This window comes from Octodon degus, unplaced genomic scaffold (genome assembly GCF_000260255.1).
Source record: "Octodon degus isolate 3935 unplaced genomic scaffold, OctDeg1.0 scaffold00030, whole genome shotgun sequence".
NCBI classification, from domain to species: domain Eukaryota; kingdom Metazoa; phylum Chordata; class Mammalia; order Rodentia; family Octodontidae; genus Octodon; species Octodon degus.
This window is the reverse complement of record NW_004524606.1, coordinates 9,702,110-9,717,117: the sequence shown is the minus strand read 5'-3', so window position 1 is coordinate 9,717,117 and position 15,008 is coordinate 9,702,110. Positions and strand designations below refer to the sequence as shown.

General features: G+C 38.1%; 1 protein-coding gene across 2 annotated transcripts in view; it reads left to right on the top strand.

Annotated features, from left to right (window-relative positions):
• Eif4e3 (eukaryotic translation initiation factor 4E family member 3) overlaps positions 1 to 10,335 on the top strand; it is a 44,776-nt gene extending 34,441 nt beyond the window's left edge. For both annotated transcript variants that reach the window (XM_023713299.1, XM_004629507.2), the window contains exons 6-7: positions 507 to 662; positions 5,085 to 10,335. In XM_023713299.1, coding sequence (XP_023569067.1) covers positions 507 to 662; positions 5,085 to 5,131 — 203 coding nt within the window. In that variant the 3' untranslated portion in view covers positions 5,132 to 10,335. The remainder of the gene's footprint in view (positions 1 to 506; positions 663 to 5,084) is intronic.
• Positions 10,336 to 15,008: the final 4,673 nt, after the last annotated feature.

The following is a 15,008-nucleotide window of genomic DNA, read 5'->3' as shown; positions in this document are numbered from 1 at the left end:
TCCAGGTCCAGCGAGAGCCGGGACCCACAGCACGAGCCACCCACGGGCTCCAAGAGTTCAGCACAAGTTGGGAGAAACTCTTGCTGTTCCCAACAAAGACAGTCAGGCATCGAGGAAAAGTTCATTTAAGTTCACTTGGCTTTCAGAGGGCAGGGAATTATGCAACCCATTTTAGAAAAAGTCTCTTCAAAACAGGGTAAGAAATAGAAAGCTTTGGTAACATGTTTAAAAGGGTAAAATTACTTATCTGGAAAATGCATTTGGCTGGAACACTTTGTTTGTCTAAATCCCTGGATAAATGGGCTCTGACTGCTGCAGCTTTTGCGTGCCGATCTGCGTCTTTGCAGCGACTCCCCAGAGGAACAATTACTTAGTACAGGTTTCCATGCCACCGTCTTTTCTTCCATCTTACCCAGAATTTGTAGACAAAATAAATAAGTGTTTAAAAATAATTAGACTTGAAATTGTCACTCACATCTTTTTCCTTTTTCCTGTGCTCCCCTCAGATGACGAAGTGATAGGAGTCAGTGTCAGTGTTCGCGACCGTGAGGACGTCATCCAAGTCTGGAATGTAAATGCCTCATTAGTGGGCGAAGCGACTGTTTTAGAAAAGATCTATGAACTTCTGCCCCACATATCTTTTAAAGCTGTATTTTATAAACGTAAGTGCTTCATTTCCAGTTATTACTTCCTAGCTTATCCAGTCATTCTTTAAAAACGGAAACTGTGTTGCAAAATGAGGTGAAAACAGAATCACCTAAAATTCTATGATTCAGAAATAAATAAAACACATTTAAGTGTTTTTTTTTTTAAAAAAAGTTTAGGCTCAGAAATTAAAATAAGATTTTACTGTTGCCTAATCTTGTGTATCAGAACAGAAAATTCATATCATATTTGTTATCTCAGAAATTGAAACCTGAACTTAAATTTGTCATTCTCAGAGGAAAAAAAATTACATTGAGTTGGAGACAACAATAACAAAAATGTCACTATGTGAGCTGGCAGGTAGATATTCAATCATCCCTTCATAAACAAATTTATAATGTGTAACATCTGTATTTGTGGGGAAACCACTCAGAGCGCAGGCATGATTGAATGCTCTGCTGAAATTGCTCATGCCTCCTCATTGCTGCTGCCTGTGACACAGACTCTGAAGGGAACGCACGCATCGTGGTGATGCGTAATGGTGTGAGTCGGTGTGTGGACCCTTGCTCCCATCATGCCTCGTGTTCGTTGCTTTTGTGTGCTCTTTGGAAAACATCATCCTTCTCATAATGGAGACATCTTAGCGCTGTTAAACCAGTGTTTGGTGGATCAAGCTGCAGGTTACGCTTTGAACAGTGAGTTTCAGAAAAGGATTGACAGCCCTACACAGATGTGAAGAATTTCCTGTGTCCCAAACTGTACCTGAAGCCACTCATCCATTTTTTAAAGCTATGGTATTTCATCCAATCTAAGTCGTTCTTGATGATAAGATGCCCTGTTATTTCAGTATTACTAAGGAAGAAACAGAAAATAAACATGGTCATTCAAATAGAGGAGGGAGGTAGTGTTCGCAGGGAGCATCTTAGAATTGTAGAAATGCACTACATGAAAATCTCTTTTCTCAGCTGCTTGCCAAAAAACGACCTTAAAACATCCAGTTTTATATCATAGCAGATAGAAAACACAGGCCTTCCTGTAAGGAATCACACACCTGATAGTGACTCAGGCTGTACAGCCTGCCATCATCAGGAGGCTCTGATCCTCGAATTGTAAATGAAAATTTAAATTAAAAAGATGGGGAGACAGCACTGCATATGTTGGTTTGGGGTATGCAGTGTGAAAATTGCAAATTTGTTGATCCATTTTTATGTTTTAGGAATGTATCAACTGTATTCACCTCAGCCATTAATTATCAAAGGAATGTGATGATGCATTGACAGTTCTAGATGGGCTTTTCCTTACCCCTTTGAAGGTAGTCCCACACTTGGCTCCAAGGAGGAGAAATGCAGTTGGATTCCTTAAGTCAGGCACTCTAGACTTCCGTGCACATCGTCAGTGTGACCATGAACACGAGTCTCAATTTCCTCTCCTGTACTTTCTCATTCTAATATTGAGGAAGTTAGTCTTAGATGATCTCGAAAGTTCCTTCCACTTCAGGAGTCTGAATAAATTTCCATGGTACACACCGGTTAGCAGCAGTTTAGCGTGATGTGTTTTGTTAGACAAATAGGCCACAGAGCAGTTAGGCCACTTTTTGGGGCCATAGGTGTCAGGTAGGGCTGACCAAGCCTAGGATGATGATTCAACACTTAGCCATCCTGATGGCTGGGAGGAAGGAAAAAAAGGCAAATGGGGAGAAAGTTACAACTTGACCAGTTGAATCAAGCTGAATAAACACCCTAAAGGTAGATGCCATTGTCAAATTGATGAGTAATGGCTACAGGTCTCAGCAAAAATCATATTTTAATGGCACATATTAACATTTAAAAAACTCAAAGATTATTCAAGTAAAAATTTGAATTGGGATAAAACAAGCCTTTCTCCTTATTTTATATAAAGCAGGCAGTCCTTTACTTAGCAGGGTTATATACCATGTGCTTCAGAGTAATTTAGAGAAATGTCGTCAGGGCACAAATTTGTTTCACAGCATGATTTAGAAATGGCCAACTCCTGCTTTTATTTTGTCTTGTTAATAGCATCCTGGTGTAAGTATTCACAGGCTGATAGAAGCTGTGTAACTATAGACTTTCCATGTAGAAATAATCGTGATATACTCAGTCATGGGACCTAGGGGTCGGACAGAATTTAGCCATTATAAATTATGTGGTTTCCATACAGACCAAATATTTGAGTAAGAAAGTCAAAATACACACACACACACACACACACACACACACACACACACACACACCATATCAGCTCTATGAAGTTCTTCAGAGCAGCTGAATTACAAAGGTCTCTTCCTATGTATTATTTAGAGCAGGAGCTGGAAAATCAAGAACCTCAAAACAAATCCCTCCCCTCCACCCTCTCTTTCCCTCCTCACCTATTTTTGTATGGGTTTCAATAAAGAACAGTTTTTGAATGTTTAAGTAGTTGGAAAAAACCAAAAGAGGAACTATATATTGTGAAAAAGGAAACTATTTAAACGTCAAATTTTAGTGTCCATGAATAATTTTTTTTATTCTGATATTGGGGTTGGAACCCAATGCCTTGTACACATTAGGCAAATGCTCTACCACTGAGCTATGTCCTTCACCCCATGCAGGTGTCTTGGCATACACAGATGCCCATCTGTATTCATATTTTCTGTGTCTGCTTTAGTGCTATATTTGATGCTACTCCAGCATAAGGTCAGCGGTCTCCTGGCTTACAGGGGTTTCCCTGAAACTGTCAGATTGGCCCTTGGTGTTCAGACAAGGCGGCCTTCGATGGTCTGTACCACTTGCTTAGCCCATAGATGTTATAGTATTTCAGTGATGGCTGCCCCAAACTGTCCCTCACATCCAAAAGTAAAAGAAAAGAAAAAACAGATAGTCCCTGTCTCTGGATTTATAATTTATAAATTATTTTATAATTTATAAATTATTTTCTAATTTATAAAATAACATAGGTATCATTCTGTGACTCCTCTGCCTGACCCTAGTACTACTACTATATATATATATATATATAGTACTAGGGTTGAATCTTCGCATTGAGTTACATCTCTAACCCTTTTTCTTTTTTAAATTTTGAGACAATGTCTTGCTAAGTTGCCCAGGGTGGACTTGAACTTTCCATGTTCCTACATCAGCCTCTCTAGTGTTGGAACTGTGGTTGTATGCCACCTCACGCATCTTCCCAATCCATGTTTTGTTTTGTTTTTAAATGTCTGCCATGAAACATTGTTCTTAAAAACAAAAAGATGAGGGGGTACCGGGGAGATGGCTCAGTAGAAGAAGCGCTTCCCTGGCAAGCGCAAGGGCCTGAGTTCAATCCCCAGTTCCGCCAAAAAAAAAAAAAAAAAAAAAAGGAAAGTGAAATATTTATAATTATGACCGTTAGTAATGTTTGATTAAATTATGTCAAATTTAGGCCACCCTTAGGAATTTGACCAACTCAGAACAATACTGGGAATTATGAGGCACATCTTCTCTGATGTTTCATCTCAGTGAAAAGCTCTGGTAGAATACACAGAGATGATCTCAAAGAGCACCCAGCAGTAGTGTGAACCATTTAGTCCATGTCAAAAGCAAAGAGGTAGGAAGGGCTTCAGAGGCAAAGTGGCCCATCTGTCTGTGTCTTCCTAGAACAACACCACTTCCCGTGAGGTGGGGTGGGGACAAAGCATATGGGATCTTGACCCTCCCTGGGTGTTATCAGACCTTGCTTCATAGTGATGGTTAACCAATCCAGGAAGTGGATTTTCAAACTTGGCCTTCTGCCTTGGAAGAAATGTTCTTTTTCGTAGGGCTCCCACTTGTCTTTCATTTCCATTTTCTCAAAGTCTTTAAAAATATTTTTGATGGCATAATTTTTTATTATAAATTTGCTAATTATTAGCAGTTTTGCAAGACAGGCTGAAAATCAGTAGGGGCTGTGGGTGAGAAAAATAAAAGACCCATTAATTTTATAGAACTTAATTTGCCACAGAAGATGTTGAGAAAGGGGGAGGTATCATTCTTATCACTCTTGTGCGATTCTTTATTTTACTTTATTTTATTTTTGTGTCACTATTCTTGAAGATAGGCTTGTGAACTACTCTGTCCTGTGTATGCTAGGCCCCTTTCCCTGTAGTTTGTGGGGTGCATTTGCCTGCAGCATTTGCCTGTAGTACAGCATACTTTCCTCATCAGCTTGTGGGGATGAGTCATCCTCTCCCGTGAAACAAGAAGAAACAGGCAGCATGCCCATTGCTTGTTTATTCCTTGTTTTAATTTTCATTATTACGTTTCTCAGGAAATGCACGCCTTAGCTAACAGTTACTGGCAAATAAGGTATTTGAGTTCTTGCCAAGATTTGGGGAAACTAAATGAGATGCCTAGAGGAGGGTTGGCCCATCCTTTGCTTAAAGTTTTCTTTCCTTTTTTTCTTTTTTGTTTTTTTCTGTCCTTTAGCCCATGAAGAGCATCATGCTTTTGAAGGTGGACGTGGAAAACACTAATTGCACTCTGTAAAGAATTCTTTGTCCTTTGCTGATTGGTTTTGGAAACGGTCTTAACAGGAGGGAGAGTGAAGAGAAGACTTGCCGAAGCCTGGTGCTGGTCCATTTAGAGTGGGTTTCTGTGCGTGCAGATTGGGCAATTAGGACTCAAAGTAGCAGGTGGGGTAGGGGGGTGGTTATATGGGGCTCTAACGTCATATTACCTGCTTTTTAAAATATACATATATTTTTTTAGATTTCTAAATTCTCTGTTCTATTCACACAGATTTTTTCCCTTTAAAACTCCTTATTCAGGCTAATTATTGTTTTCTACACTCCCCTTTCATGGAAGCACAAGAACTTGGTTTCCCTTTCAGTAGCTCTGCTGCACCTACTTAATGAGAATGTGCATAATCATGACAATCCAGCTTTTGAAACCACACTGTACCAGGAGGAATATGAGCTTGGTGAAACCTGTCTTCTGGTTATTTGTTGTGACACATTTCTGTGTGCTGTGAGCTGGGCATTGTTTTTTCTGTCCCAGGGAAAAGGAAAACCATATTTAACCTGATTTTGTACTGACAGTCTACATATCTTATTATTTTTTCCTTTCCAAAATAATTTTTAATGATGAAAGGAAAATAATATTTCGTTCAGCTAACAAAATATAATCACACTTTAGTATCAGGATCAAACTCTTCAGTCTTTGTAACCTCTGTAGAAGAAATGTTTTAGCAGACTCTAGATTTGCCCTTCTCAGAGCAAATCTCAGAGTAGCAGCAAGGGATTTCTTTGAATAGAAAAAATTGATATTTCTGATTTAAATAGGGGGTGCTATTTTTTAATTATTTGAATTAAACTTTCAAAGTTTGGATGTGCTTACCTACTTAGAACTTTCCAAATCAACTCTAACCCACTTTGTTAAATAATCCCTCTGTCCTTCTCTTATTATGTCATTTCTGATAATCAATGACCCCTCCAACCTGGGCAGCTTTCCCTTCCATTTCATGTAGGAGCAGAAAGTCAATGCTGTTTGTGGGATGCATGTGAGCATTCACAGAGTTAAAACCTGGAATACCTCCTGTCCATAGTCATTGTTGGAGTTGTCTGTATGCATAGTGTTACACTGCCAAAGAAATCCTGGTTTTAGTGGAAGGAAATGGCCACTCTCTGGAACTCGAAGACCACTCAGAATACACCAGGCCCCTCTCTTGACTCTGCCAACCTTCTGGGTACTTTTACCTGAGAAGGAGCAAAGCTATTGTAGATGACCTTCCTGTTGGCTTAGTTTTGAGTCACTGGGATTTGTGTGCACTACACATTTCTCAAAAGTGTGATGGATGCATTTAGAGTATCACTACTCCCAAGATTTTTAAGTCCTCTTGCAATATTGACCACTAGAAAGAGGCAGGGCTACTCTATTTATTTGTAAATAAAGTTCTCCTTTCATACCTTATAAATGACTTCCAACAAAATCTACTTTAAATAGTTGTGCCCTTTCATTGAATTGTTAACCATATCAACAACAACAACAATAATAATAATAATAAAAATTTTAAAAACTACTTTTTAAAAAACGAGTTTTTTCAGCAATTTCAAAATGAATTCTAAGGATACAGAGTCCCTTTTGCAACAATGTACATTTCTTTAAACATTCAACTTGTTTTGAAATTTTTTCTCAAGGAAAATTATTCTGGACAGGAATTCAAAATTTTTGTAATATAAATATTTTTCTGGTAGATTAGAACAAAGGATATAATTGACTTCATAGTAATTGTCATATATATTTCCATAATTAAATGAATTTTGAGGAATTTTTATTTTTGAACATTAAAGCATTTGTGATGACGTGTTCAACTTTTGCATGTATGAAGCCTTTGAAGTAAAAATAAAATGAAATAAATAGGAATATTAGGCTCATGTTAATGCTTTCTAGTTTCTATTGTTTATGATTATGGAACCTGACAAGCTCACACAGTAGATTTTTGTCCCAGCAAACTTCTGCAACTATTTTTGACCCTTTGGAAAATACCAGCTGTGAGGAGGATTTAATTTGCCTCATGTCAAGAATCTATCATCTAAATTGCTTCAAGAGTAGATTTTGTCAGATTTTGCTTTGAAAATTGTTTTAATTGAATATTTAGTCATAACAGACTTTGTGTGAACTAAGCTGATTTAATCAGTTTTAAAACCTCTCATTACCTTCTTAGATTAAAGAAGCTAATACTCTTTGAGATAGGAGGAAATCTTTTGAGGGGCATGTGACTATTAGGGAGGTCCACCCCTCATGGCCAGTGCTGGGAAAAGTGGAAACTTCCTGTGAAATCCAGGTCCTTCCGGCCAAATCCTTCCCAGGCAGCCTCGTGTTCTCCACAAAGAGCCATACAGAAACCGAAGAGCTCACTCTCATCTTATAATTCCTCAGGGTCTATGAGGCACATCCAGGAAATCTGACTGAGATAATATGTGTCTTTCCTCCCATTACTCCCTGATTTCTGTATCGCAAGTGCTGGCTTACATCGGGAAAGTTTCACCCATTAAAGAAGAGGAATAATACCCCTTACAGCATGTCCATGAAGCCTGTCCATTTTCTTTTGTAAGCATTTTCTGAGGGGTTAAAGTACACAATTTTAAGATTCTCTCTTTCACTTTTACTTTCCCTCATTTTTGAAATGACATTATAGTTCATAGCAGATGTGTACATTTAATATAATGTTCCAGTTACATTCATGGTATAGTTGATAGAGAAAAAAACATCAACAAGAAAACATGACCCAATAAACTGTAAGGTCCAGTTCCCTGCCCACCTTGCCCTGTTCTCAACTTTAGCTGGTGTCTACACTGCACAGGATTACATACTTTATGGTTGAAAAAATTTTAGACATATTTGGGTTCAGTAAACACAGTATGCACCCCCTCACAACTAAGCCTTGACTGAATTTGTCCCTTTTTGAGGGACATAGGGCTAGCAAGCAACGTGGCTGGGCATTGGTCTATGAGCTACATCCTAGTTCCGGTTTCCCTATCAGGAAAATCCTCACATCTGCCAACCTAACCTCACCAACACATCACCCTTGTCAGCACTCCACATCTGCTCCAATCCTGGTCTCAGATGTGGTCGCATTATCGGACCTCTCCTGTAACCAGATCCTTGTTCTCTGCTGCTTACTCTCAGGGACTGAAGTGGTGTTAGGTCTGAGGTCTAGAAATAACCGTAGTGCTGGAAGTGGGCATTGCAGTCTGGTACCCCTCTCCTGGAGGAGCCCAACTTCTGTACAGACACAGATGTGACAACATTCTCAGTGAGCACATGGGGGCGCTGCCTTCCAGGCAACAGTTCTGGAGCAGCAGCGGAATTTATCCAGCTATGTTTGTGGAATTAAGATCCTCTCACATTTTTCTCTGAGGAGTTTATCACAACTTGATTAGAAAGTGTAAGTATTATACTTAGTGATAGGCATTCAGCACTCATACACCTAATAAAGTTTATCAAAGGTAGAAGTCTTCCAATATGCTTTAAACAACTTCAAATCCTAGGATCTCATTGTCTCTATAAGCAGTGGTGAACACAAAGAATAAAACAAACATACATAAAGGAGATATGAAAAATGTTTTACCAAGTGGTTTGCCAAAGGTAACAAATTAGGGTTTGATATTTTTCTTTTTAGCTTTCTGAATAAAACCTCTTTAAAAATATAAATCTACTCTTTACCTTATGTTGTACCTACATGATTTCACTCATTATAAATCAAAGTAGAGGACTGCCTGTATACTACTTATTAATATATTGAGCTCAATTATAATTCAGAGTTTGGCAGCTCAGGACAGTGAAGAGCCTAGATTCTTAGCTGAACATCCAGGAGGAGTAGAGGGTGAAGAGGAAAAAGACCAGAAGTGAAGTGCAGAGAAAAGTCTTTGGGAACCTACGCTCCTGTGTAGCAATTAGATGATCTCCCCCCACCATTTCCTTCGAAAAAAGAAATGCCAAAATAGATTTCTTACCCATCTGATTGGACTCTTCTGGGTTTATTATTATTTTTTATATATGCACCAAGATCTAAGAAGGCTTCTTATTTAGTTAACTCATTAATGCCCCCAAATCACCATGTCTTATGGTGCTGACCTTACTTAGTTTTTAGAAGGAAAGTGAGAAACTTAGAATATGAGAGTGGAAGGGACATTTGAGATCATCTACCAGGGCTTCTTGCCCCTTAACATTCAGAGCAATTACTGGGGTGCTTACTTACCACACATATTTCTCCACCTCCCCTAGACCTGAGAGGCCTGAGTATTTGCAGTGTCAGCCAGCTCCTTAGTGACTAGTGTCAGGGGGCTTTGGATCTCACTGAGAATCCTTGATTTTATCCAACCCCTGCACAACAGCTGAGGAAATCCCCTCACCTCTAAGCGCTGTCAGATACACTGATCTGAATGTATAGCACTAACAATCTTAGGAAAGCTAGAGAGGACTGCCTGTATACTACTAGCTTTCCTAAGACAGAAAATAACTATCATGAAGACTTCATAAATGATGCTCATAAATAAGTTGATAGTTAGGACCATAGCAATCATAAGTAGCCCACCTCAGGAGTCTATAATGTACTCTTTAATATAGAGTTGTGGCTTTTCCTTTTTATAAATATCATTTCAGCCAGTTAAGAGAAAAGAAATTAATGTTCAGAAAAAGCAGCTACTCCATATGTGCAGTAACTACTTTTCTATAATGTCTTATGGCATCTGGGGTTCAGCACCATTGAGCAAGATTAAATGAATGCTACAGAGCTATAAAGTTGCATGTAGAATAATGCAAAGCTGTTCAGATGACTATCAAAGTAGTCTGGGAATGAATTTCCATTGAAATTAATTGTCACCTTCTAAATGTAGCTTAGCAAAGCTGTTACGAGAGGGACATTTTTAATACACAGAAGTGTCAAAAATAAAATAATTATTCCCCAAACCATGTGAATGATAAGCAGAAACCATTGTAAAGTCAATATTTTTTTGTTCATCATTGCTACCGAAACTTAAAGTCCCATTGTATATGTGTGTGTTGAATGTGCCTTACTAGAATATCCAATAACCCAGCCTTTGGATATTCTATGCTCTGTGTCCTTCAGAAATCATGGGATTGCAGGAATTTGTGTTAAATGTTTTTGGTTGACTGTGCCTGAAAAATGTTGTCAAACCATTCAATGAAATGCAAGACTTCCATTTTTCACTTCTGATACTGAAGTCAGAGAATTTTTCTTGAACCTTTGGGGTAATATTTCTTTGAGTTTTATTAAGCAGAAAACTTTGCATTACAGAAATGAGAATGAAGTAAATACAGTTTTGCTGAGTTTTCTATAGCAACTAATGGTACCTATAATCTTTTTATGTACAAAAAATAATTTGATAACATTTTAAGAAGATAAAAAGTTTAGTTTTAGCACTTTTAAATTGAAATATTAAAGGACTTGCAGTTTTATTTCAATAAACTTATAGAGTTTGCTGTTTTCAAATGCATTTATTTATTTTGTGAGCATCCTCTAAATTCTTCCCAGATTTCTGAGACTTTAACCAGGTAATGTGGCTTTTAATCATTTTATGATTCTGTTTTAACATTGCTAATTCTATCTTCTTAGTATTTCTTTATAACAAGTCACTATAATTTTTCATGTATCACGGAGAACTTAATTTTATTTGAATATTGTACAAAAGAATTTCAAATTTGAACTAGTACACACTCTTCAGCCTGAGACCTCCAGCACCATTTGTCCTGAATTTAAAATCTTATCAGTTGCCTTGAAAGTTATTCATTCCTCAGAGCAATCTTACCTGTATAAGTTGAACCAGGTTTATTTGCCTTATGCTTCGGATCTTCTTGCCCCCCTCCCCATTTTATACCATCTGTGCCCTGTGTAGTCAGGGACCCTTCCACATCTGGCTACAAGCTGGTGTAATGCCCTTCCTTTTGATCTGGTTTCATCTAGTGATTTGCTCAGTATTTTTAAGGTCAGACTGAAAACTTTTCTGTTCTAGTTATTTTTGATTTTATATTGTGTGTTGTGTTTGATGTTCAGATACATGTGAAAGTTGCTTGTGTAAGTCAGTAATTTTTATTCCAGCCTTTTGCAGCAATAAGGTAAGACTAGTCTGTACTTTTCTTACTTGAAAAATGTGGTGATTTATGTGTTTAGTACAAATGTTGATTCATGCAAAAGTTCTTGCAGATTCCTAACTTGAGACTCAATTGCTGTGAATTTCTGCTCCTTTGCAAGTCAAAATTTTAACGAGTGTGTTTAAGTGTTATTAAGCTTTGCAGAACTATGTTGAGATCTTTCTAATCTGTTGTCACTAATTCTCACTCTGTATTTGGGTTTTGTACTATTGAAATATCCTTTTAATCCACAAGGTTAAAAATTTCCTCCAGTTGTGTCAATCACGTGTGTAATCTTAGTTAAGTTACAAGTATGTGTGTGGTGATCACCCTGACCCTGCTTATTCGAGCACGTACTGAAACTTTCCCCCCAACAGCTCTAATGCATGCAAGCCTTCTCCTACCGTGCCTGACAAGTAGTAAGTTCTCTATGGTACTCTGATAAGAAGCAACTGTTTCTATTTGTACTTCCCTGAGGAAAACAGCCATGGGTCTCATCTTGGTCTCTTAGAAAACAAATCTGGGTTACTTTAGTCCTTCTTCTTTATACTTTACTGAGAATGGTTTCATGTTAGAGTAAGCCAGTTACTCTTGTTGCCGTGTTGGGCTGTGTTTGGTCCGTGTGATTTAAGTGTTGCCTCCTCAGTCAGGCAAAATGAATTTACTGTTTCTTTCTGGTTAATAGATTCCTTTCAAAACAAATGAATATGCCAGCATACTCTTATTTCTTCCTCTATTCATCTTCAGACTTTCCTGTCTCTCTCTGTGGAGCAGTGGAAGATTATGCATGTGATGCACAATTAATTTTACCGTAGCAAATTTAATGAAATCTTGAAGGACAGGACAGAACACACGACAGGCTTTGAAGTTTCATCATACCTCCTTCTCCTGTTTGAGTCTGACTGCTGCCACCATGAATTCTCTGTGGACTTTATCACCTCGTGGTTACTGATGCACTTTGTGGAATGTGTTCTCAGTTGCCTTATTAGCATGGATTTTACCTTCCCGCCTAACGTGGGGTATTTCGAAGGCCAAGACCGGGCATGCCTTTCCTTTCTCAGTGATTATTTTAGTGCAATAATTGCTATTTTAAGAAAAACAAACTTTTAACTGCTTTTACTAGTGAATGTATTAGAAATTTCTGGAACACTTGCAGGAGGATAGGTCTTTTGTTACAGGAAGAATAGAAAACAGTAGCATTTACTAACCTGAGAAAGTTCAAGTATGTATCATTGAAATGTATTTCTATTTCCCATGGTCTAGCTGCACTGTGGTGCTGACTAGCTTCTTTCTTGCCAGAGAAAATAAGTTTAAATCATAAGCATGTTTAACTAGCAAGCATAAATCATAAACCTTTATAATGATAAGCACATTGGACTCTGTACCACTTGTACAGATGGTGTGGTTGAATGTGTGTGCTCCTCCTAGCAGTAAAGATGTGGACAAGCTCTTACTCCTCAATTTCCTCCTCAACTCAGGAAACTTAAATCATGTGGTTTTTGCACAAATAGGATTCTATAAAGTATGAACCTAAAGGGAGGTTCCAGGTCTTAGAAAACATGTAGGCTTTGTGATTTTTCTCTTAGTAGAGAAGGATGATAGATAATGATGAAACACTTTCAAGGCAAATATAAGGAATCAGGACAATTGCCAAGTTATGGAGGACAAGACTTTTGTGTTTTCAGTGTGTCTTTAAAAAATGAACATTACAGAATCAGATGAAATTGTTGCAGAGACTTATGAGTCCCTAAACATGGCTTAGGAGGCCGATTGTATACACGTGCTTTCAGATACAGCAAACAAAATTCTAATTGTAAGAAACAATCATACATCCTCACTAATAGTCATTGCATGCTAAAAATTTAACACTTTGGAAAACAGTAAGCCTCATATATGTACTCACTGATTTTATGAAGCATCACTTTCTAAACATTGCATTTTAAAGGCATAGAAAGCCATGCAGGACAAATGTGTAAGTGAATTGTTACAAGAACAACAACATTGTTACAACAGCAGGTCAGGAAACAGAATTTTGCCAGCCCCACCAAAGGTCCACTTCGTGGGGTTTCACTCTCTCTCCCCCTCCTCATTTACAGCCAGAGCCATGAATCTGTCCTAACTAATCCCTCCTCTCATTTCTCTCTGGCTCTATCACAAATGATAAACACCACTTAATTGTAGAAGCTCCTATACTAATGAAGAATGGGTTCATAAAGGTTATTTATAATCCTTTAAATGCTAAGTATGAAAGGATTACTACAAGCACTTGCCACCTCCATAAACCAGGGCTTCGGCAAAGTTTGACATGCTCCCATAGCATAATAATACCAATATTAATAATAGCTCATATGGGTTGAGTTCCCTGCCATAAAGTTATTCCTCCTCCAACGCATATGAGAGTGATATTATTAGTGGTCCCATTTTCTATGAATAAAACTAAGGGTTAAAGAGATAAAATAACTTGTCCAAGATTATATAATTATTCATGTGCAGAGCCAAGATATATCTATGGCTCTATCTAGCCTGGTCTAATGCTAGGCTGCCTTGATTGAAATTAAATATTTCAATGGACAAGAATTTTGAGAATTCTTATAAGAGTTTGTTTTCAAAGTAAAGGATCTATAGCTTTAAGACAAAAATGAAAAAATTACTAGCCTAGTTCAAACTTGTCCTTTCTTAGATGAATAAATTATTCAGAAAATACATGGGGCCAGGGAGATGGCTTAGTAGAATAAACGCTTGCCTGGCAGGCACAAGGGTCTGAGTTCAATCCCCAGTTCTGCCAAAGAAAAAGAAAATATAAAGAATTTGTTAGGTCATATGAGCAGTATGTGTCAAAATTGCAACCAGATCCCCAAATTTCTCACCTGTTAAAAAAATCAGCAGTCTTATATGGAAAAAGATAACCTGCCTCTTTTTTCTAACCTCCCTCTTTGCAGTAGTCATATGTGAGCAGATTTATCTTAAAAGTAGTTCCCAGCTAGGACACACCATCCATTTGCTTATTTTCTCAAGGTTTGAACTGAGAATTTAAAATCTTATATTTGAAGCTTGCTTTTCTGTCTCACTTATTGAGTGCCCAATCTGTAAGCACACATGCCTAACACTGTTCTCTGAAGAATGTACAAGAATAACACATTTGACTGGTGTGGATGGCAGGTGAAAAAGAATTACTGGTGTGGTGTGTAGGCCTTGAGCATGTTCACGGCCAGTTCCAGATTATCCCAGCACAGATGGATCATGCAAAAATCCTTCTTCTGCTCCTTACTGGTGACCTTTAACTATTTGTGTTTGCAAATGCTTCTACCAGAGATTGGAGAAGAGCAGAGAAAAGGAATTTAGTTTCTTGACAGAGTATTAGTCTTTAAAGTGTCCTAGTAAAAGGTTTGGTGGTTCCTCCATGTAAAACTATGGAAGGATTGTAGGATTTGCTCTGAATTGGACCAACCTAGAGTGCCCAACTTAGCATTGAATAATCAGAAAGAAGCAGGGCCAGTGCAAAGAATTGAGTCTGGAATTTCCTTTATTGGCTTGAAATTCTTTTGGCTTGTGCCTTGCAAGTTACTTACCTCCTCTCAGCCACAGTTTCCTCATTGTTACCAAGGACAGGCAGGGTGTCCTCAGAGCTAGTAATGATAGAAGCACCCAACACGTGGCCTGTTCACTGGCTGTCTGTTATTGTAGCCATATGATAAAGAGAGAGGACTGATCCAAGGAACTTTCTCACTTTACCCTTGAGGTACCTGTTCAGCTTACCTT